The sequence below is a fragment of the Pongo pygmaeus genome, chromosome 11, assembly GCF_028885625.2.
Source record: "Pongo pygmaeus isolate AG05252 chromosome 11, NHGRI_mPonPyg2-v2.0_pri, whole genome shotgun sequence".
Classification (NCBI taxonomy): Eukaryota; Metazoa; Chordata; class Mammalia; order Primates; family Hominidae; genus Pongo; species Pongo pygmaeus.
In genome coordinates this window covers 123,121,513-123,144,350 of record NC_072384.2, presented here as the reverse complement: position 1 = coordinate 123,144,350, position 22,838 = coordinate 123,121,513, and the positions used below count along the sequence as shown (strand labels likewise).

General features: G+C 37.3%; 1 protein-coding gene across 2 annotated transcripts in view; it reads left to right on the top strand.

The window, feature by feature from the left end:
- Positions 1–22,838, top strand: part of FARSB (phenylalanyl-tRNA synthetase subunit beta) — an 83,538-nt gene that overhangs the window by 24,824 nt on the left and 35,876 nt on the right. For both annotated transcript variants that reach the window (XM_054477328.2, XM_063648000.1), the window contains exons 9-15: positions 1,213–1,274; positions 2,504–2,555; positions 6,614–6,675; positions 6,908–7,115; positions 7,658–7,738; positions 11,713–11,805; positions 17,059–17,176. In XM_054477328.2, coding sequence (XP_054333303.1) covers positions 1,213–1,274; positions 2,504–2,555; positions 6,614–6,675; positions 6,908–7,115; positions 7,658–7,738; positions 11,713–11,805; positions 17,059–17,176 — 676 coding nt within the window. The remainder of the gene's footprint in view (positions 1–1,212; positions 1,275–2,503; positions 2,556–6,613; positions 6,676–6,907; positions 7,116–7,657; positions 7,739–11,712; positions 11,806–17,058; positions 17,177–22,838) is intronic.

Genomic DNA, 22,838 nt, shown 5'->3' with positions numbered 1-22,838 from the left:
GCCAAGAATTTAATAATGAGTTACATGTTTCTTCACTTCAAAGAACTCCTAGGGGGAGAGTTAGTCATCTACATAACTATAAAACACAAAATGGAATGAGTACTGTAGCAAAATCCATATAAATTGTTTATCTAGTTGACTTAATTTATATGCAGAGTAATTTGGTAAATTTGGTAAAAAATTTGATTTTTTGTTAAAATCTTAAAAAAGAAAAAAAGAACTGGCGATGAAGAAGCTTTATTTAGTAAATTGATAGATGGTTTATGCACACAAAATTATCTAGACTATAATTCTTCACCCACTTTTAGTCAGTTCATCTATTGGAATGGGTTGCTATGAAAGCTTTTTCTATGACATATGACTTCTTTACATATGTTAAATGAGGTGGCAGTTAAACAATTTAAAAAAGGTAACCTCCAATGGCAGGAGAAGGCTGGAGTATAGAAATAGGGCAAATAAATGGTATTCATGTACATCTTATAGGATTAGAGACCACTGTAAGGTATTTCCTTTATAACTTTTAGGTACTCCTTGCCTTCAGAAATATTGTCAGGGTAGTACAGCTTTTAATATTAATTTTTAAAAAAATTTAATTCGTGCATTTACAGACCTTGAATGTCTTTCCTGAAGCCTGTATATATAGGAGTGAAATACATATATAAGAGTAAAGCATATATTCCAATAAAGTCACGGTATTTTTTTTCTAAGAATTTTTTTTGAAATAGAAAAATTATTTAACAAATCTATATGTTCTTTACTACATGCCAATGTATTTAATCTTTGTAAGAACCAGACAAGATAGGAATTTTCATTATCTCCTTAACAGGTAAGAGAAGTGGCTTGCCTAGTGTCATACTGTTAGTAAGTGCTTGAGCCAGGATTCAAGCAGTCTGGCTTCAGAGACTTAGGAGATTGTTAAGATTTATTCCAGTAATTAACCATTTGTCTCTGTTGAAGCCCAGTGAACCTGAGGTTGGGGGTGGGGGAACGAAACGATTTGTCTCAGTCATGGATTATAACTGTCAGAGAACTGCGTAAATGCAGAACACCTGAAGATAAGGCTAGGCCTACTCATGTTTTTATTCCACTTCCTTTCTTAAAATGTCTATGTAAAGGTTTGAGGACACAATTATATTGAATATTAATTCATTTCCATCTGAGTGAAGAGAATATATTTATAGATTACTATATTTGTTTTTCTTTTCTTTGCAGGCAAAAATAGTTCTTGATATTATTGTCACCATGTTCAGTGAATATTGTGAGAATCAATTTACGTAAGTTCATCCAGCACCTTTGTTGATGGCCCATTGTTCTGAAGGCAAGGCTTTGTGCTAAATGTAAAGATAGGCCAGGTGCGGTGGCTCACACCTATAATCCCAGCACTTTGGGAGGCTGAGGCGGGAGGATTGCTTGAGCTCAGGAGTTCAAGACCAGCCTGGGCAACACAAGAAGACGCCATATCTACAAAAAATTAAAAAATTACTTGGGTTTGGTGGCCTGCGCCTGTAGTCCTAGCTATTGGGGAGACTGAGGCAGGAGGATTCCTTGAGTCTGGGAGGTCGAGGCTGCTGTGAGCTATGTTTGTGCCACCGCACTTGAGACTGGGTCACAGAACGAGACACTGTCTTTAAAAAAATGAATGAATAAACAAATAAATATAAAGATTAAAAATGTGGTTCCTATAACTAGAACATATAATCTGTTCAGGGAGATAAGCCATACGCATAAATATTGGATAAAGTCATAAGCATTAAGTACTTTAAAAAGTTTTGGTGATATTCCGGATGTTCGTAAGGGCAAGTTACTGCCAGCTAATACAATCTGAGAAGGCTTCATGGAGGCAATGAAATTTAAGCTGTGTTTGGGGATCATTGGATTTGAGAATATATAGATGGAAGAACAGCAAAAGAACAGCTAAACAGAGGTAGAGAAGCATATATAAGAGCAAAGCATGTATCCCATATCGGTAAGATTACTGTATTTTTTCCAAAGCATATTTTTAGTTTAAAAAACTATTTAACAAATCTATATGGTCCTTAGTACTAGCATCATAGTTTATTCTAGAATATTAATATAATTGAAAATAAATATATAACTGTAGAAAGTGTGATTGAAATTATATGGGCAGCATCAGTTTTTTTTTAAATTGATTTTCATTTCAGTGATTCTGTCAGTTTTATTATGTAACACACTGCCCTGGTAAAGCCTAGAATGTGTGTGTCAATATTGGCAAGGAGTCCCTGTAGGATGCATGCTTTGCAGTACTGGAAAATAAACCTTTCAAGTAGGTGGTGCCTGAAAAGGACATCAGAGCCCTAGGAGATGAAACAGTAGAGTATTATTGTTTATAGCAGGATCAATCCAAACAGTGTTGGAATGCGATAGATGGAATGTGTTGAGGCTGTAGTTGTAGCCCAAATGAAAGATTTGATAACCATACACATGTCTGTAATTTATGGCACATTTTTTTCTTAAGTATTTTATTTCTGGCTTTTGTTTTCAGGGTCGAAGCTGCTGAAGTGGTTTTTCCTAATGGAAAATCACATACCTTTCCAGTAAGTGCTTAGGAAATGACTTCATGATTATGACAACAATGCTAATAATAATGGCTATAGAGCACTCATGTTCTGTCTGTCTATCCGTCCCCTACCTACCCACCCGTGTGCCAGGCGCTATACTATGTGCATTACATGGATTTAGTCCTCAACGTAATCCTGTGAGGGTAGGTGCTCTTATTAAGCTTTTTCCAGATGGAGTCCCTGAGACCTTGAGATGTTAAATACCTTGCTTATTATTTTTAAGTAGTAGAGCTAGGATCTAAATTCAGACAGTTTGACTGCAGCTGTAAACACACAACATTATACAACAACATTGTGTGGTCATAATTCCTATGATTTATTCTCCTATTAACTAGTTAACTGAGTAGTTTTTTAAAAAATGTTTTTATTCTTTAATTGGCACATAATAATTGTACATATTTATGGGGTACAGTGTGATGTTTCAATACATGTATATAATATGTAATGATCAAATCATGGTAGTTGGCGTATCCATCATATCAGACATTTATTATTTTGTTGTGTTGGGAACATTCATAGTCTGCTCCTCTATATTTGAAAATATACAATAAATTGTTGTTAATTACATTATAGCATCCTACAGTGCTGTAGAACAATAGAACCTATTAAATAAGTAATTTATAGTCTCACTCCTTTTAAGATTACTCAGCCCTCCAAACGTAATTAGTCTGTTCACACTTGAATTAACAGTTGCTGAAGGCCATCACTGTAACTAATAAATAATTTCAAATGTATTATTAAGACTAATTTAGTAGTAAACACACAGTTATTGTCAAGACATAAGATCTTGGTAAAAAATCTAAACCAGTATTATTCTTGGGGGGTTTTGTCCCCCCCACCCAAGGGACTTGACATAAAGATGACTGTTCTAAAACATAACAGTATCACAGTCACTTCGTGGTTCTCATTCAGTGAGAGCATTCTTTGATGAGCTTTTTCTTCCCCTTTGAATCTTTCACTATTCCCTTGTCATTTATGAAGTAAATCACAGCCTGAAATAGTTTCTACTATTTAAATAGCTTTTACAGTAGATGAAACTTGCTAAGATCAAAACCTCCCCATTCCGGAAGACATTAACATTTAGCATCATATTTTATTCTAGAGTATTAATTATGCTTCAAAAGAAACATATAACTGTATGAAGCATAACTGAAATTATACAGACAATATTAGTTTTTAAAAGTTGATTTGGATTTAAGTATCTATTGTCAGTTAGCTTTTGTTATTTAACAAAATACCCCCAAGACTTAGTGGCTTAAAACAACAACCATTTATTTATCTCATGTTTCTTTTGGTCAATAGGGTGGTTTTCCTGGTCTGAGCAAGTTTGGCTAATCTCTGCTGGGCTTACCCATATGTAGTCAGTTGACTGGTTGGCTAGCAACTGGATGATCTGAGATGGCCTCACTCATGTCTGCTTCTTGGCAGTGGGATCAACAACTCACGTGTCCCTCATCATATAGCAGGCTAGCTTGGGCTTTTTGACTTGGGGTTGGTTGCAGGGTTCCTAGCAGCAAGAGAGCATGCCCAGTGCCCACGCATTTTTCAAACATTATTCTGTTGGCCAAAGCTAGTCGTTTGGCTAGATTTGACGGGTGGAGAAATAGATGTCATCTCCTGATTGGAAGATTGGCAGTGTCACATTGCAAGGCCATGGATACAGAGAGGGGAGAAATTTGTGGCCATTTTTGCAGTTTATGACAGTAGCAATTGGGATTAGCTGGAGATAGCTTTTTAGATGGTTTTAAAATAATGCCAGAGAAAAGTTTCTTTTTCTTCTTCTTCTTTTTTTTTTTTTTGAGATGGAGTCTCCCTCTGTCGCCAAGGCTGGAGTGCAGTGGCGCAATCTCAGCTCACTGCAAGCTCTGCCTCCTGGGTTCACGCCATTCTCCTGCCTTAGCCTCCTGAATAGCTGGGACTACAGGCGCCCGTCACCACGCCCGGCTAATTTTTTTTGTATTTTTAGTAGAGATGGGGTTTCACCATGTTAGAGAAGATGGTCTTGATCTCCTGACCTTGTGATCCGCCGGCCTCGGCCTCCCAAAGTGCTGGGATTATAGGTGTGAGCCACCGCGTCCAGCCTCTTTTCAATATGATGATTTGTCAAGTGTTAATAAAAGTGATTATATATTTTTGGGAAGAAAAGGAGAAATATATTTTGATATTTGGTTCACTCTTCTCCTCATATGGATAATCCCTTAAAATCATTTATTTGTAATATAGAGATCTTTTGTAAATTTGAAATGGTGGGCTTTCTCAAAAGGAGTACTGCATGAGTGTTTTGGCATTTATTCATTTATTTCCTCCTAAACTTAAGTTAGAACAGCTTTTCTTAGGGAAGGATCCTCTGGGGAAAACTGATTCTTTCTCACATGAAATAGCATATTTTCTCAAACCCTAAAAATTTTTTTTCTTGTGTTTTGTTATTTCATAGAAAAGAATAAAGTTTTAAAATAAGAGAACTAGAGGAGATAAGTTATCAGTAGTCAGACTAATGGTTAATGGTGTGTACTTTGGAATTAGGTTGTCTTAATTTATTAATTCATTAATTTGTTCATTAGTTACTTCTTTTTTTTTTTTGAGATGGAGCCTCGCTCTGTTACCCAGGCTGGAGTGCAGTGGCGTCAGCTCACTGCAACCTCCACCTCCTGGGTTCAAGCGATTCTCCTGCCTCAGCCTCCCGAGTAGCTGGGATTACAGGCTTGTGCCACCACGCCCAGCCAACTTTTTTGTATTTTTAGTAGAGATGGGGTTTCGCTACATTGGTCAGGCTGGTCTCGAACTCCTGACCTCATGTGATCCACCCACCTCAGCCTCCCAAAGTGTTGGGATTACAGGCGTGAGCCACCACGCCCAGCCATTTGTTACTTCTTGTATGCATGCATTCACTTATTAAATACATATACCAAATGCTTATTATCTGATAATCATTTTCTAAGCACTGGGCATATAGCAGCACTTGGACTTGGCAGTTTACTATTCTGACCTGGAACTAGTTATTCAGCTAAAATTCAAATTCCTTACCTGTCAAATGAGAATACTAGTAGCATCTGTTGTGAGGATTAAGTAAGATTATCTTTAAAATGCATCTCGTACTGTTCAGCTCATAATAACTATTTAGGTCATAGTAACTATTGAGAAAAGTTATTATTACTTTGCAATCTTCACCTTGTGCCTCCCAAACCCTGCAGTGCATTCTCATCACCTGGGGATCTTGAAAACATGCAGATTGGGCTTCAGTAGCTCTGGTGTCCCTGCCACTAGCTATCAAGACCTGCAGTCAGCCTTTCTCACGAGCACTCAGGTGATGCTGGTGCTTCTGCTCTGAGGACTGCATTTTGAGTAGCAAGGTTCCGGACCATTGCCCTTACTTGAATCAAAACAGGTTTTAAAATCTATGGCCTTTTTGCTAGTGGCATGTTATACTTTTGAGAGTGAATGAGTGATAAGAAATATTCATAAGGACATTTCCAAAGGTGTTGAAAAGCCTGGGTTTTATGTGTGTGTGTTCTCACCTCACTAATACAGTGGAGTTATGTACTGTTTGAAGGAGACTCATTTCTCCACCTGGAAATGGCAAGAAAGGAATATCTTCATCATGCTCTTAGACTTAGTATGATGGACTTTGTGACATTGGAATTATTCTTTCTTGGTCATACCCATCTGCTTGCATAGGACGAGACTGAAAATCTTTAGCAGGATTTATAAACGTCTTTGGAATGATGTAGCACAACAGTGTTTTACTGTGGGGAATGGGGATTGACTATCTGAAAGGGAAAAATGTTTGGCATTTTATATTATTTCCAGGCAGTGCAAACTGTCTAGCAAGTAGAATGTTCATATATGAATCTAATGTAGCAAATTTATTCCTCATAATACTGTTTTTGAAACATCAAGTTTATTCTCAATGTGTGGCTCTAATGACAATTTCTTGGGAACGTAATAGAACTGCAATAATGACTAATTTAATGGAAAAGAGTCTAAAGCTGTATCTGATGGGAAATGATTTACTTTTTAAACTCTTTCTCTTTAAGGAATTAGCTTACCGAAAGGAGATGGTGAGAGCTGACCTAATTAACAAAAAAGTTGGAATCAGGTATGCTCTGAAAACTTCACTTAATTCAACAACAAAGTACACGTATGACTAATTTTTTTTTGCGATCCTTCAGAGTCAGTTAAGGAATGATAAAACATCAGTTAAGATATCTGGTTTCTGATAGAACTCAAAAAGAAAGATTACTGCTTCAGCTAGTAGCATATGTTGAAGCACAATGTAAACATTAAAAAAAAATCCAATGAAGTTTATGGTTTGTTCATTCCTTTTTCAGAGAAACTCCAGAAAATCTTGCCAAACTTCTGACCAGGATGTATTTAAAATCAGAAGTCATAGGTGATGGGAATCAGATTGAGATTGAAATCCCTCCAACCAGAGCTGACATTATCCATGCATGTGATATTGTAGAAGATGCAGCTATTGCTTATGGATATAACAACATTCAGATGACTCTCCCGAAAACTTACACCATAGCTAATCAAGTAAGATTGCATCCTTAAATAAACACTCCTTATTGTTAGAAACTGATTATTTAATGCCAGGAAGGCTTCGAGAAAACAGAACGTAGGAATCAAGCAGTATTTGGACATGCTCTGCAATGAGAGGCATTTGCTATGGAGAGGATACAAAACAGATGCCCAAATGATTAGAGTAAGTTGAAAACCTGTGATGACTAGTTCTTTGAAGAAAGACAGGTTTCAAGTTTGGAGCCCTTGTTGAATCTCTCAGAGATTCATTTTCTCAACTTGGGCCTGAAGGCAGAAGCTGTGTGTGGGAGAGATGGAAGTGGGGGTGGTTTGTACATCTGTGTAGGAGCAGAGGGTGGCAGAGCGGTGGGGAGGGAGGAGGTAATATTGGTAGGGAAATAGTGGCATTAGCAGTACGTTAGTAAGGGTGAAAAGGTTTTTAATCTTTTAAACATTTTTATTAAAAAAAGTTTTAATGACATGTTCTGTATAAATCTCCCTTTTAAAAAACAAGAAATAATTGAGGTGAAATCAAGTGGATCCTTTTTTTTTTTCAGTTTCCTCTTAATAAGCTCACTGAACTTCTCAGACATGACATGGCAGCCGCTGGCTTCACTGAAGCACTTACCTTTGCCCTGGTACGTCTTACATGCTTTTTCTGCCCAGATGATTGTTTACTTAGACTCTCTGAATTATTTATTCTATGACGCTTTATAAGAATTTATAAAATCTAGACGGTTAGAACTTCCAGATTCTGGAAGAACAAATTTGTTACTTGAGATTATATAATTCCTGGTAAAGTAATTTTGAAGCTTTTGTTTTTACAGCCACAAAAGAAAATGAAGGCCTAGAAAAAAATACCTTAAATGACAGATGACAAAGTATTTTATAGTTTCATGTGAGTGTTGAGAGTTCACAATGTATTTCATAACCAAATTTATTAAGTTAGAATATTTGGTCTTAATTTGGTTATGGCTGTGCCCACTAGATGCCGTCCTGGGTAAAGGCTTGTGGACTGTTCCACATTAAATTAATTTCTTTGTCTTTGAACACGTTCACAAACATTTGCTTTGAGTTGAAAAGCTGACATAAAAGGCCTAAATCAGGAAATGACTTTTATTACAAAAACAGAAGGAAATTTCCCTCCCCCACCAGATTGATCATTTGAGAGAATAAAATGTGTATGCAATTTGTAGTTCCGTTTTTCCCTCTTCCTGAGCATTTCTGCGGTGCCTGCAATGTAGTTCTTGAGCATTCAAGTATGTTTAATCTATGAGGTGAAAGGAAGCTACTTCTTTTTCTCCCCTGCAACTTAGCCCTAGCCCTGAAATTCTCAATCTTTTAGAGTATTTAAGGGGCTCTACTTCTAGTTTGTTTAATATTTTGATTTTTCTGATTCAGGAGTCATTCATTCAACATTTGTTGAGCATTTATTATATGTCAGGCACTGCACCAATGAGGAAGCCTGAGGCTGAGAGAGGATAAGTACGTAGCACATTTTACACGGACAGCAGGAGAACTGCTGTGTTCCAGGCCACCATACCTGCATGATCTCATTATATCATGAGCAGGGTCCTGACCTTTGGCCTCCTAGAACAGTGCTTTTCCATGGTCTCATACCGTGTACACTAGGTCTGTAATGCCATGTCATTCATCTGTGTACATATATATACACACATTTGTAGCTGTGAGCGTCCAGGATTTCATATAAAATGAAGTACCAAAAATAACTGAAAAATATATTTTTATTTTTTAAAACATATGAGTGTCATAGGAATACATCTTATTTTAAAGGACTCATACTTTAACCATGTAGATTAAACCATAACAGTTCTCTTCCCCACTTCGAATCCTCTTTTCCTCCCCAGAAACAACTGCTGTTAAAACTTGGGTGTGCATTTTTCCCTGCCCTTTTATATCAGTGGTGCCAGTTTGAGAAAAGTTACTTATTACTTTATCCTTTTTATACTTATGCTTTATACTTATTACAATATCCATTGCCAGTTTGATTGTGTGACCTTGGAGCCTCATGTGTCTTCGAAGGAGCACAGAGGCTGAGTCTTGACTAGTGGCTGCTCTGCAGGGAATGTTTACCCTATGCCAAGGGCTTTGTGTACATGATTCCATTTCTTCTCAGTATACTCCTGTGAAGTAGGCGTTCCTGTCTTTCACAGCAGTTAATTTAAGTAACTTGTCCTACACCATGACTGTGGATCTGGGATTCCCGCCCATGCCTGTCTGCATCCAAGGCCTGTGACTGAACTGTCACACGAGGGATGTTAGAAACAGTCTGTTCAGCTGTCCAAAGTCACTTTAATACATTCATTGTTTATCACTGGGGGGAAGAGAAAGGAGTGAGCTCCTAGAGGGTTTCAGATTTGTACTAAATTTTCCTGTAGGAATTTCAACATTAAAGATGTTTATAAAGATGTTTATAGGCAAGCCTAAGCATCGCTGAGCAAAGATGGTCTATGTTGTTAAATCCAGTTTTGCACAAGAGTAACAGCCATTTTTTTTTCTGAAACCTAGTCCCTGACTTTCCAAGTATAAATAATTCACATTTCATCATATTGATTTTTGCTATATCTGCATAGTAGTTGTAATATTTTCTTTTAAATTGGCTCACTTTTAAGTTGGCTTATGTACTTCAGCCTTGTTATAGGAATAATATCTGTAAAAACGATAAGGTTCATTTATTTGTTGTATTTTTCTAACACATTAAAATAAACACATAAATATTAACATTAAAAAAAGTTCCTGGCAGGCATGGTGGCTCATGCCTGTAATCCCAGCACTTTGGGAGGCCGAGGCGGGCAGATCACTTGAGGCTACAAGTTCGAGGCCAGTCTGGCCAACATGGCAAAACCCCGTCTCTACTAAAAATACAAAAATTAGTCGGGTGTGGTGGTGCACGCCTGTAATCCCAGCTACTCGGGAGGCTGAGACAGGAGAATCGCTTGAACCTGGGAGGTGGAGGTTACAGCAAGCCGAGATTGCACCACTGAACTCCAATGTGGGCGACAGGGTGAGACTCTGTCTCAAACAAAAAAAAAGTTTCTTACTGTGTACTAACTACTGCCACTTCAGGGTAGCTTAATTTAAATTGCCTCTTGTCACTATTCCTTATTATCCATTGCCATGATAAAATACAAGGTCACTCAGATACACAGCTGCATTGCTATGTGTCTGTGGAGTGTTTTTCTTTTACACAGAGAAGACTAGTTTCATTTGAGAATAGATTGCTTCATGTCAGTTGCATTTCCTAATTAATCAATCACATTATACCTAAGTCTTGCTGTAAAACTTCTTTATGCTGTGGGGAAAACGCTTATCTCCAGTGTGCGTGCCACCATTCTCCACCTCAGCAGCTGTAGCAGATCGGGGAGCTGTTTTCTGCTATGCCTGGATGTGGCTTCAGGATCTTTCTCAAGAAAGCATGGCAAGAATCACTAGAACTGACATTGACATGAAATGAATTCTTTTTACCATTTCAGCTGATGTGTATCATTTTGTTTTAATAAGTGAAATACCGGCCAACTAGCCTTTGAAAACTAGTTGTAGAACAGCATAATGAACAATATTGCCTACCATTGGACAATAGTACAATAATCTGATGGTACGTCAGTTTTTGTGTTACGTTTTAATGCTTTTTCAAAAAGCTAGCATTAATATACATGATAATAATTTATCCTTGGTAATGATTTGTCAGTTATCATCATTGTTGACATTTTTTGAGTGCTTACTCTGTGCCAGGCACCATACTTGCATTATCTCATTATATCATTTATTATTAGACTTGATGTATCTAATCGTCAGTGAGTTTTTAATTTCATAACTTCTGCCTACAATGCTGGTTTCTGAGGGTGGCAAGCATCTTTCTCTTCGATTGGTGGGTACTCGGCAGTTTATTTGTTATGAGTTTCAGGCATGTGCACAGAAGTTAAGTGATACAGTAAAAGAACACTGGGCAGAGTTCCAGTCACTTGAATTCTGTTGTCAGTCCTACTGTTCTGCCACAAGTCATTATGGATTGATTTAGCAAGGGTTACAATGGTAGTCAAAATGGAAAGTCATGAAATACCAAGGAGGGAGAGAAAGTTTCTGACTAGAGTCATTAGGAATATTATGGAAGAGAGGTCATTTAAGTCAGCCTTAGGGAATGGTAGCAAGTGGGGCTGGGAGGGCATTTCAGGTAAGGTAGGGAAACATAAGGTTTAGGGAATGGCTAGGGCATCATGGGAGATTAGATTGGAAAGGTAAATGGGAAACTAGCTTAGGAAGGGCCCGAGTACAGTTTATACCATCTCCATGTGAAAAATTTACTTTAGCTCTGTATGATGGCTAGGACTCATTGTGAAAGAAGTATTAATGTTAAATTCCGTCTGCTGTGGGCCTGAGATTGATGTGTATTTATTGTTAGCTTATTCTTTTTTGTTTGTTTATTATTATTATTATTATTATTACATTTACTTCAGCTCACACCAGGCCTATTCTTAACTTGCTGATATGTGTAGAGAATATAAATTGCTCTTAGAAGTTGACTTACAGCATTACGTTTTATTTTAAACTTAATTGCTTTTCCATATTAATCTGTTTTGTATGTACTTCACAGTGCTCCCAAGAAGATATTGCTGATAAACTTGGTGTGGATATCTCTGCAACAAAGGCAGTCCACATAAGTAATCCTAAAACAGCTGAATTTCAGGTAAGAATTTTAAGTAGGTGAGAATTCATGTAAAAACCGAGAGGTAGTACATGAGTTAGGAAAAGTCTCTTCAGTTATTATACCTGAGATGGTGAAATCTTAGAGCTTTTTAATAATATCTTCTTGGGTAAGTTTATAGTTGGTTATTACATGCTTTGCTGCCAAAAATTCTTAACACTTTTAAAAATAATATTTTCTTGATTAACTTCATACTGGGTTCTTACTTGCTTTGTATTATCTGGCCCAATCTGTCTTGTCTGAACCTTCCATTTCATAATTGATTTTTAAATACTATTTTCAGATTTCATCTGTTTTTTTTTTTTTTTTTTAATTTTTATTTTTTGGGACAGAGTCTTGCTCTGTTGCTCAGACTGGAGTGCAGTGGCACGATCTTGGCTCACTGCAACCTCTGCCTTCCGGGTTCAAGTGATTCTCCTGCCTCAGCCTCCCAAGTAGTTGGGATTACAGGTGCGTGCCACGATGCTTGGCTAATTTTTGTATTTTTAGTAGAGACGGGGTTTCACCATGTTGGCGAGGCTGGTCCTGAACTCCTGACCTCAAGTGACCCGCAAAGTGACCTCAGCCTCCCAAAGTGCTGGGATTACAGACATGAGCCCCTGCACCTAGCCAGATTTCATCTCTTTTCCGTTCATTTGTAATAAATGAATCAAAACCTGGTCCCAGTTCCTTCGTAAGTCATTCACTTTGAAATTGCCCATTATATCAGTTCTTGACTGTGCTGCTTATGTCTTTTATTGTAATTGTCTAAGTTTATTGGCAGTTTCATTTAGAGATTAGGAATATTTAAATGAGAATGATACTACTTTAATATTGAGTATTAAGTGATTTGTGTTATAGATTAGGATATTAACTATAAAGGGAGGGCATTTTAAGATTATAACATCTTTGCTTATTAATAACTTTAAATAGTTCTCTTTTATACTAATAAGCTCTTGTTCTATTTCTCTTGCATATGCAAGTCTGTATGTTTTTTAACCTAGATTTTAGAGAAAATCATATCTTCTAGAATCAAGGGGAATCTTGGAACTGGAAGGTTATATTTTAAAGAAGGTTAATGCTATTATAAATAATATCTGAATTCTGATTTGAAATCGTTTCTTTGGATTTTGGTTTTTACGTCTACAAAAATAAGGGACTGGGTTAGTTCTAAAAAGAATTCTAAAAGTTCTAAAAGTGTTTAAAACTAAATTTAAAAATTCTAAAGTTTATCTATAGAACCACCTACTAATGTTGTAGATTAGAGCTAGACTAATTAAAGAACTAATTGGTAATATATATCAAGTATATGAATTCTTTATCTATACTTAGGGTCAGAACTTTGAAGAATCCTTATACTAATTTTGGAAGGATTGTAGTAATGAATTGTTATATTTTATTTTCTGAGGTCTAGTTTCCGATTGCTTTTAAAGTTTGCCCATGGTGTTCTTTTTAATAAGAGGTATTCAAATTCATTTGCATAGAATGATTTTTCAGTAAATCTTAATGGATTTTTGTTTATTCTAAATGCACCTTTTTCTCCCAGTTTTACTTATCTAGCTTGATTACTTTTTAAAAAAACTTCATTTTATTTTTATTTATTTTTTGAGACAGAGCTTCCCTCTCTTACCCAGGCTGAAGTGCAGTGTCCTGATCTTGGCTCACTGCAACCTCTGCCTCCTGGGTTCAAGTGATTCTTGTGCCCCAGCCTCCCGAGTAGCTGGGATTACAGGCATGTGCTACCATACCTTGCTAATTTTTGTACTTTAATAGAGATGGGGTTTTACCATGTTGGCCAGGCTGGTCTCGAACTCCTGGCCTCAAGTGATCCACCCACCACGGCCTCCCAGAGTGCTGGGATGACAAGTGTGAGCCACCTCGCTTGGCCTTTTGTCAACTTTTATTTTAGATTCAGTTAGTACATGTGTAGGTCTGTTACAAAGGTATATTGCATGATGTTGAGGTTTGGAGTGTGATTGAACCTGTCACCCAGTAGTGAGCATAGTACCCAATAGGTAGTTTTTCAGCCCTTGCCCCCCACCTCCTTGTATTCCCCTAGTGAAGCTTGATAGATTTCTTAAGATGTGGTAACTGTTATGTTCTTCAGGATTTACATCCTGTCTTATCTATTTTATATAAGTGGAAGGAAAATAATCAGAAATGCATTAAATGTCACTATAAATAGCTGTGGCTTAGCACACTTAAGAATCAATCTTTCTGCATGAAGTACCTTAAAGATCAAAGAGAGTGCCTGTCTTTTGACCTAACAGATTCTATATTTTACCTTGCTTTACCAGCAGGTGAGTCCTACCATCACTAATTTGGCTAAGAGGTTTATATTTATGGTTAAGTTAAATGTAAAGTTCTTCATGGGCCTATAACTCAGTTTCTTGTCTAAATCCATTCTTTCTCTTGCATAATTCTTAACTTTGGGCTCTTTTCTGATAGTAAATATGTTAGAGAATGGGCAAGATAAAAATGTAACTTGGCTAAAATATGTAAAATTTTATTATAGTGACAATAAACAAACTTACAGAATATTACCACACCCCTTCCAAATTAACAATAATATTCTTTAATCACCTCACATATCCAGTCATTGTTTTAGTTTTCCCAATTGTCAATTTTTTTTTTTTTTTTCTGAGGTGGAGTCTCACTCTGTTGCCAGGCTGGAGTGCAGTGGTGCAATCTTGGCTCACTGCAACTTCCGCCTTCTGGGTTCAAGCAATTCTCCTGCCTCAGCCTCCTGAGTAGCTGGGACTACAGGTGTGTGCCGCCATGCCCAGCTAATTTTTGTATTTTTAGTAGAGATGGGGTTTCACCGTGTTGGCCAGGATGGTCTCAATCTCCTGACCTCGTGATCCGCCCATCTCGGCCTCCCATCAATTTTTTTTTTTAACAGTTTGAGTTGGGATTCAAATGCGGTTCATACATTGACATTGATTTATATGCTTTTCATGTCTCTGTTAATCTACAAGTTGCACCTCTCATCCTTCCGTCTTTCTTTTCCTTTCAGTTTATTGAGGAAACTGAGTCATTTGTCCTATAGAATTACGTTTAGGATTTTGCTGAATATGTTCCAATGGCCCCCTAAATTTCCAGTAAATTGGTGGTTGGATATAGAAGCTTGATCAGATTCAGGTTTAATTTTTTGTATTTCTGTAGGTTTTTAAATATGCAAATAAGGCATATCTATAAAATACACTGATAAAATTAAGAAAAATTTTCTATAACAGTAGTTTGTTTATTATATTTCAATAAGTTAAATTTCCTTTTAACTTTTAACATTGTAGTTTCGTTTTTGTGAATGGTTTGGGCACTTGCCCTCCAATGGGGAAAATGAATAATATTTAAGAAGCACCAAGTTGAAGGCGAGTAGCAGCTTGTTGGTATAGTGAGTGTGATGGGAAAGACGTTCTCTTTTTCATTCAAAACACAATCTAACAATTCCATTTAGGGTCTTTTGGTTACTTGTGCAGGATCTAAGAGTGTCTGTGTTTTAGCTTGGGTGTTCAGGGCAAACATCTGTAGGAGAGAACATTTGAGCAGACACTTGAAGGAAGGAAGGAAGCCACATGTGAACCTAGAGGAAGAATGTATGAGCAGAGTAAGCATGGAGGCCCCAGGATGGAAATCTTCTTGCTGACCAGTGTGGCCTCCAGTGTGACTGGAGTGCAGTAAGCCTGCGGGAGCAGCAGGGGTTGAGGGTAGAGAGGGAGTCAGGGCACATCACATAGGGTCCCAGGTAGGCCATGGATTTTATTCAAAATTTAATGGAAACCTCTTGGAGATTTTTGACCAGGGGAGTTGCATGATCTGATTTCTGTCTTAAAGGACCACTTCGTATGGAGAATAGGCCACAAGGTGGCAGGAGTGGAAGCGCAGAAGCCAGCTTAAGAATGTTATGCAGTAGTCTGGGGAAAAGATAACAGTGCTTGGGGTCTGACTGCAGAGCCCAGACTCTCACAATAATGTTACACCACTGCTTATAAAACCCTTCTGGTAACATGTGTTGGAAGCTGATATATTCCGTATAGCTTACAGGGAGAAATTTATTTTACAGACAAAGCAGGAAATTTTTGCTTTTTTTTTAAATGTACCAGGGTATGCATTTCTTAGGAATAGGAAGAATGAAATGACTGTACATACTATCACGTTTGCTTTAGTTAATAAAAAGTTTAGAACTGTAGTTACAGCCTACCCACAGTAGCTATATATATTTTTTAGCACCTACATATTTGTATTCTGTTTTCCTCATTGTGGTATTTTAATTGCATTTACATTTTTCCTGGTCCTAATTCTGATTAATTCATATTTAATTTATTTATGGTTTTATTTATTTATTTGTTAGAGGCAGGTTCTCTGTTGCCTAGGCTGGAGAGCAGTGGTATGATTATAGCTTATTGTAACCTTGAACTCCTGAGCTCAGGCAATTCTCCACCTCAGCCTCCGGAGTAGCTGAAACTAAAGGCATGTATCCATACCTAGCTAATCTTTAAATTTGTGGAGGTGGTGTTTTGCTATGTTGCCCGTGCTGGTCTTGAACTAATAGCCTCAAGTGTTCGTCCTACCTTGGCCCCCCAAAGCTTTGGGATTACAGGCATGAGCCACTGTGCCTGACCTATATTTAATCTATTTAAACATTTGTATTTCTTGTAGTCTATTTAAATTACTTTGTGAAATGAAGCAGGATATGAAAACTTGCATACATGCATTTGAAATCTTGAAAGCAGACTTCAGTTTTTAAAATGAAAATCAATTAGCTGGGTGCAGTGGTATGTACCTGTATTTCCAGCTACTTGGGAGGCTGAGGCAGGAGATCACTAGAGCCATTTGAGGCATTTGAGGCTGCAGTGAGCTGTGATTGTGCCCATTGCACTCCATCCTGTGCAAAAGAGTGAGACTGTGTCTCTAAAAAAAGAAAAAATGAAATAATGAATGATAATGAATAAAATAACCAAGCCTTACATATGAGCAAACATATTGAGGTTGTATTTGTTTCTCAGTTATTTTTTAATCAAATTTATGATTTTTCATTTTGTAAATTTGGAAGCCAGAATGTTTTCAATTCTTTTCATTTCAATTTCAGTGTCCTGGAATTGAAAATTGAAAGTGACTTGGCTATTTTAGGGCAATGCATTTTCCAGAAGTGTCTTCCTATGAAGCCATAGTCTTTCTGCCATAGTCTTTGTCTTTAACCAAGTGTGTTTGTTTGGGTCCTATTTGGTCAGTGCAATTTCATGTCTTTTCCTGTAGGTGGCACGCACTACCCTTCTTCCTGGCCTCCTGAAGACCATAGCAGCAAATCGTAAGATGCCCCTTCCACTGAAACTGTTTGAAATCTCTGACATTGTAATAAAAGATTCTAATACAGGTAAGAATAAGTCACCTTTGATTTGATTTGTGTATTTAAAACATTTTTTCATTATGAAAACCTTAACTATACATAAAAGCAGAAAAAATAGTATAATTAGCCCCTATGTACCCAGCACCCATCTTCAACAGTTACCAACACATGGACAGGCTTCTTTCATCTATACCACTACCAACTTCCCATATTATTTTAATATGAATCATAGACATTGTATCATTTCATCGGCAAACACTTTAGTATGTATTTTTTTTTTCTTTTGGAGACAGAGTTTCACTCTTCACCCAGGTTGGAGTGCAGTGGCCTGATATCAGCTCACTGCAACCTCTGCCTCCTGGGTTCAAGGGATTCTTGTGCCTCAGCCTCCTAAGTAGCAGGGATTAAAGGCGTGTGCCACCACACCCGGCTAATTTTTGTGTTTTTAGTAGAGATGGTGTTTCACCATGTTGGCCAGGCTGGTCTCGAACTTCTGACCTCAGGTGATCCAACCGCCTCGGCCTCCCAAAGTGCTGGGATTACAGGCGTGAGCCATCGGCGCCCAACTACTTTAGTATGTATTTCTAAAAGATAAGCGCTACCACTTCAGTTTTGTTTGTTTTATAAATTTAATTTTTATGATTAATTTATTTGAATCAGAATTTAAGGTCCAGCTATTTGGTTGTTATGTCTCTCATTTCTTTTAATGGAAAGCATTTTTCAACAAAGAATTTAATAATTAAGAAGATTACTGTTAAAACCTCAACTTGACAAGCACTGTGGAACATTTTCTTATGTGGCATGATTTATGTGCATATTGTCTTAACATACTTGATATCATGTCATTCTAGCTTAGCAGTGACTGTCCACCGTTACCATTGTACCAGTGACTGTGAATGTGTTTTACCAGTTTTTGTTACTTTTGACTAAGCCCTGGACTTGTTAGTACAGTGGGTTGCTTGGTCCAACACTTGGAATGTGGTGGTTGGTGGTTATTTAATGAGTGTATATTTAGTAAGTACCTCCACTTGATTGCCAAGGAATTCAGTTTTGTTCAAACTCCACATCTCCAGTCTCTGATACAAATCTGACTGTTCGAAGCTGTATGTGCATTGGTCCCTTGGTGAGCAATACTTTAAGTGACTCAATTGCTGTGTTTCCTTGGTTTCTGGATTTAACAGATCAATTCCTAGCAGTGTTTATGCAGCGATGCTTACTCTAGACTCTGCAGAATTCAGAGTGTGTTCTTTTGAATCAGTTGACAAAAGCAGAGACCTTATTCTCAATTTCTCCTGAAGAGGATAAACATATCATTCTTAACTTTCCAAAGCAGTCACAACTATTGACTGTAAATCGACCTATCTTAGGAATTATAGAGGTATGACCAGAGCTAGTACTGTCCATGGCAAACTCTCCAGCCAATGGTGGATTCCATCTGTTCCCCAATATTGTCCCATTTAATGGATTAGAAAATTAAGACAGAAAGTGGTAATTTGCCCAGGGCTGCATAAAATATTGAACTCGGAGCTGGAGCCATAGTAGAGATCTCAGTCACACATCCTTAGAGAATGGAAGTTCGTGTTTAATATCACTATGTAGAATTTTCTTTAGGTGGTAAGTTTACTATAATAGAAATCAGAAAACATGTTTAGTGCCAGCTGCAAATAGTTTTGAGTGTTCTTGTGCCTTAAATCCTCCATTGGTAGAGATAACTGAGAATTTGATATAATTCCATTGTCAAATTTTTCTGTTAGCCTTGAGTTGTTTCCATTCATCTTATTTCTTTGAGTTTTGTATTGTTTTGATCCTTGATGATCTGTTCATGTTTATAAATATATGGTTACATTTATAAATCAGGGTTAGGTTAATTACACTAGGTTTCCTCAAAAGTTTTGTAATACTGTTTCAGCAGTAGGCCTCTTCCCTAATTGCTAGGGCTCCCTGAGGGCCATGCACGGTTCTGTGGGGCTGGGCATGCTCACAACCAGGCAGAGGGTGCAGATGAGGAAGTTGGGGCTGTTGTAGGGTTGGGGCACTTGACAGTATTTTAGTCCTGGGTAGTGGTGCCTTTGCTATTTTTGTTTTAATTTGTGTTTGTTGGAAAGGCCCAGGTGTAGACTGTACTCTGCTTCTCTTTCTGGCCCGAAGGCTTATGCTTAGGAAGACTTCCTATTGAGAGAGCTGTTCTTAAGTGCTAGTGCTATAGGCCATCTTCTAACAAATCACCTGGGTGGCCAGGCGTGTTGGCTCATGCCTGTAATCCCAGCACTTTGGGAGGCCAAGGTGGGAGAATCTTTTGAGCCCAGAAGGTTGAGTCTACAGTAAGCTATGTTTACAGTAGCTACACTCCAGCCTGGGCAACAGAGTAAGACCCTGTCTCCCCACCGCCCCCCCCCCCAAAAAAAAGAAGAAAGAAAGAAAGGAAAGAAAGAAAGAACAAATTACTTAGGTGATTATCCCAGAAACTCAGTTCATGTATCTTTTAGATTTGCGTTTCTGCAGTACTTTGTTTCGTTGGGAAGGATAGTTCCTATTTCTGTAGGAAACCTCTTTTATATCTGTCTTTGTTGTCATTACACTGCTCTATTTTCTCCATTGATTCATTTCTGGTATTACTTTTGCCTGTTGTCTTGTATCATTCTGCTTTATTCTTTTTTAAAAAAGTTTTCCATCATCAATGGGATTTGAGAAATGAAGGGAGGTAAATGTGCTTGGTAAGTCTACCATTTTGAAAACATAGATTTGCTTTAGTTTATTTGGAGTATGTTTTCTGTTTAGGTAGGCCTGGATTTTATTTCATAACAAAAGGAGCTTTTCTGATTGAGTATTCTAAATATGTACATGTGGATTCCCTACTTGTCATCTGCTGTACATAGAGGACAACAGGGGGGGCAGCAAAGCACCGCAGTTCCATAGAGAGACTCTGCAGCCAGAGTGCTTGGCTTTGAGTCATGGTTCTGCCTTTACCAGCTGCTTAAATTCGGACAATTTGTTTATTCTCTCTGTGGCTCAACTTTCTCATCTGTACAGTGGGAATAATGATAGCACTTATTTCATTGATAAGTTATAAGGATTAAATGAAATTACAGTTCGAAAAGTTCTAGCCATGTAATAAGAACTGTTGGTGTTTGCTCTTGTTGTTAAGGTATTACAATTCCTAAGCTCAGATAATTTAGCATCCTGGTTTATGGGAATTTTTTACTAGAATGACTTGAAAGCCTTAGCTGTCCATTAAAGGGCTAATGTCACCTTGCTGAGGCACTCGGGGCCAATTCTTATCCTAACTTTTGACTTAATTGGTTTTGTTATGCTTTTTTTTATTATTTATTTATTTTTTTTTTTATTTTTTATTTTTAGAATAAGAAAACCAAAACAGACGAATGTGGGAATTTATTTATGGAAACAGGCATGTTGTTTTTTGAGTAATTCGTCACCTACTTTTTTTGAGTGAATTAACATGTTTTTACTGTTTCTCAAACCAGTAACCATTTTTGTCTGTTGGATTCACATTAGCAATTTCCTTCTAAATAATGAAACTTTTTTGAAGAAAAAAGTCTAAACCATAGTTTTCCAGTTGATGTGAAAATTCCTCAGATTTTCATTGGTGGGAGCAGTACCTAAACTACTGGTTCAAAAAGTAGAGATAGAGTGGCAAGAATGAGCAAGGCAGTGTCATTCAGCACAGCACATTGGTGGAAAAGATCTTTAAGTTCTTTTTCGTTGCTAGAGACTGCTTTAGAATATCAGAGACAGAGTTGCCAGTCTTAAGGGAGACAAACCTGTGAGCAGATTCTTACAGATAGTGCTCAGAGAGAATGTACCAGTTGCCCCTTGGTAGCTCAGAAGGGAGCAACAGTTGCCATTAACTTGTTTTCTAATATTAAGGAAAAACCCAACATTCCCAGCCTTGTGTCAATCTGGGGTGGGGCAAGCATGTCTTCCAAAATGAAAATAGAATCCATGCTGGATTTTGATATGCCTCCCACACATTTTATGTGACCAGTATTCCTATAAGAGTAGATGAAAGACTGCTAGCCCTATTTTCATGCTTGACCTCGTTGGACAGTTTCTTATTCTAATGTAGTCTTTTTTGACTGACCATCCGTGTTGTATGAGGCCGTCAGGCTGCCAGTTTAGAGACTGCGTCAGGCACACTTTTTGAGCATTAAGACTTCCACTCTAAATCAGACACATTCAGGTTCTTTGAGGCTGAGCCAACCACTGCATTTATTGAGACTGTAGATATGCAGTTGCTGCAACATTTTAAAAAATCAGTCATGACTCAAGGGACTCAGCTGATTTATGCATTTTGTTGGGCAGAGTGGCATATGCTTTTGAATGCAGACTCTGCTGTGGGGTAAATTTTTCAGTTGATAACAAGGAAGTCAGCAGACGCAGCACTGAAGCTGCCATATCAGGCTGCTGTGTGAGCTATTGGTTGGTGATTGGTTTCAATCCTTAACATTTTAATTTTTTCTGTTAAATGTCAGGAACAGCTAAACTATAAACAAAATAGTTTAAAAGAAAAATGACTTCTGGGGAACAAAGGACCTAATTGTGAATTCCTAATCCTTATGCCCAGAAAAGCAACTGTATTTTGCAAAATCCAATATTCAGGCTTTTTCTTAAACACAGATTGACTTCTGCAATTGCAGTTTATTCCTTTATGGTCACTGAAGCTGCCAATGTATATACATAGAATCTTTCTGAAATGGCAAGAGAAAACATATCACTGGGTTGAGTGAGTTTAAGTGTAAAAGGAACAAGAGCCAAAGAAAGACTGGTTTGGTTTTGTAATGTAAGAGGGTGATTTAGATTTAGTAAGATACAATCATCCAATTGTCAATTTGACATATATCTGTGGAGAACCCTGAAAATCAAATTGCCATGCATTTTGTTTATAACTACTACATTTACAAAATGTTGGATTTTAATAAACATAGTAGATGGAATAGGATAGGTTAAAGCCTCTTGACCATTCATAGGGCTCCAGTTAGTGTCACTTTCTTCATGAAGCATGCTAAGCCTTCACTTTTTGCTCAGAGCATTCTTAACTGTCTCTAAAGCATTGCTGTAGTCCTGGTGCAAGCTACATTTCCTCTATCCCTCAAATCACTGACAAAATAGTTTTTAAAATTTCACATTTTCCCTGAAACTTTTCTAAATGAGAGAATGATCTACTTCTTACCTTGCTTAGTTCGGATGTAGAAATACAGAATTTTTTTTTTAAACTTTAGTCACAATATATGTTTAAGATTCTTGTTCCTTTCTCCTCCCTTGACCACCAAGGCCATCACAGAACAAACCTAATTCACTGTTCTTTTATGATCTGGTTTGTTCTTTCAATTTGCTGTTGGTTTGTATCATATATGTATGTTGGTGTTTGTGTATCTGTCTTAGAAGTTATGAAAATATAGCGGTCAGATCTTTAAAGGTTTTTGTGTAACTCTATGCTTAAAAATAACTCATTGAAAGCATTTTCATTGTGGGCTTGTGAAATACTTCAGTTCTGAGAAATTATCCAGTAATTCTGGAGCCCTCAAATAATGGAGGATTATCTAGCGTCCACATGTGGAATGTGGTTTTCCGAAGAGAGCTTATGTCATCAGTCTGGATTAATTTAATTTCACCATTTCATATTTTTGGCATGTAGAATTTCCAATTAATAATTCAAAAAATATGGGTGTAA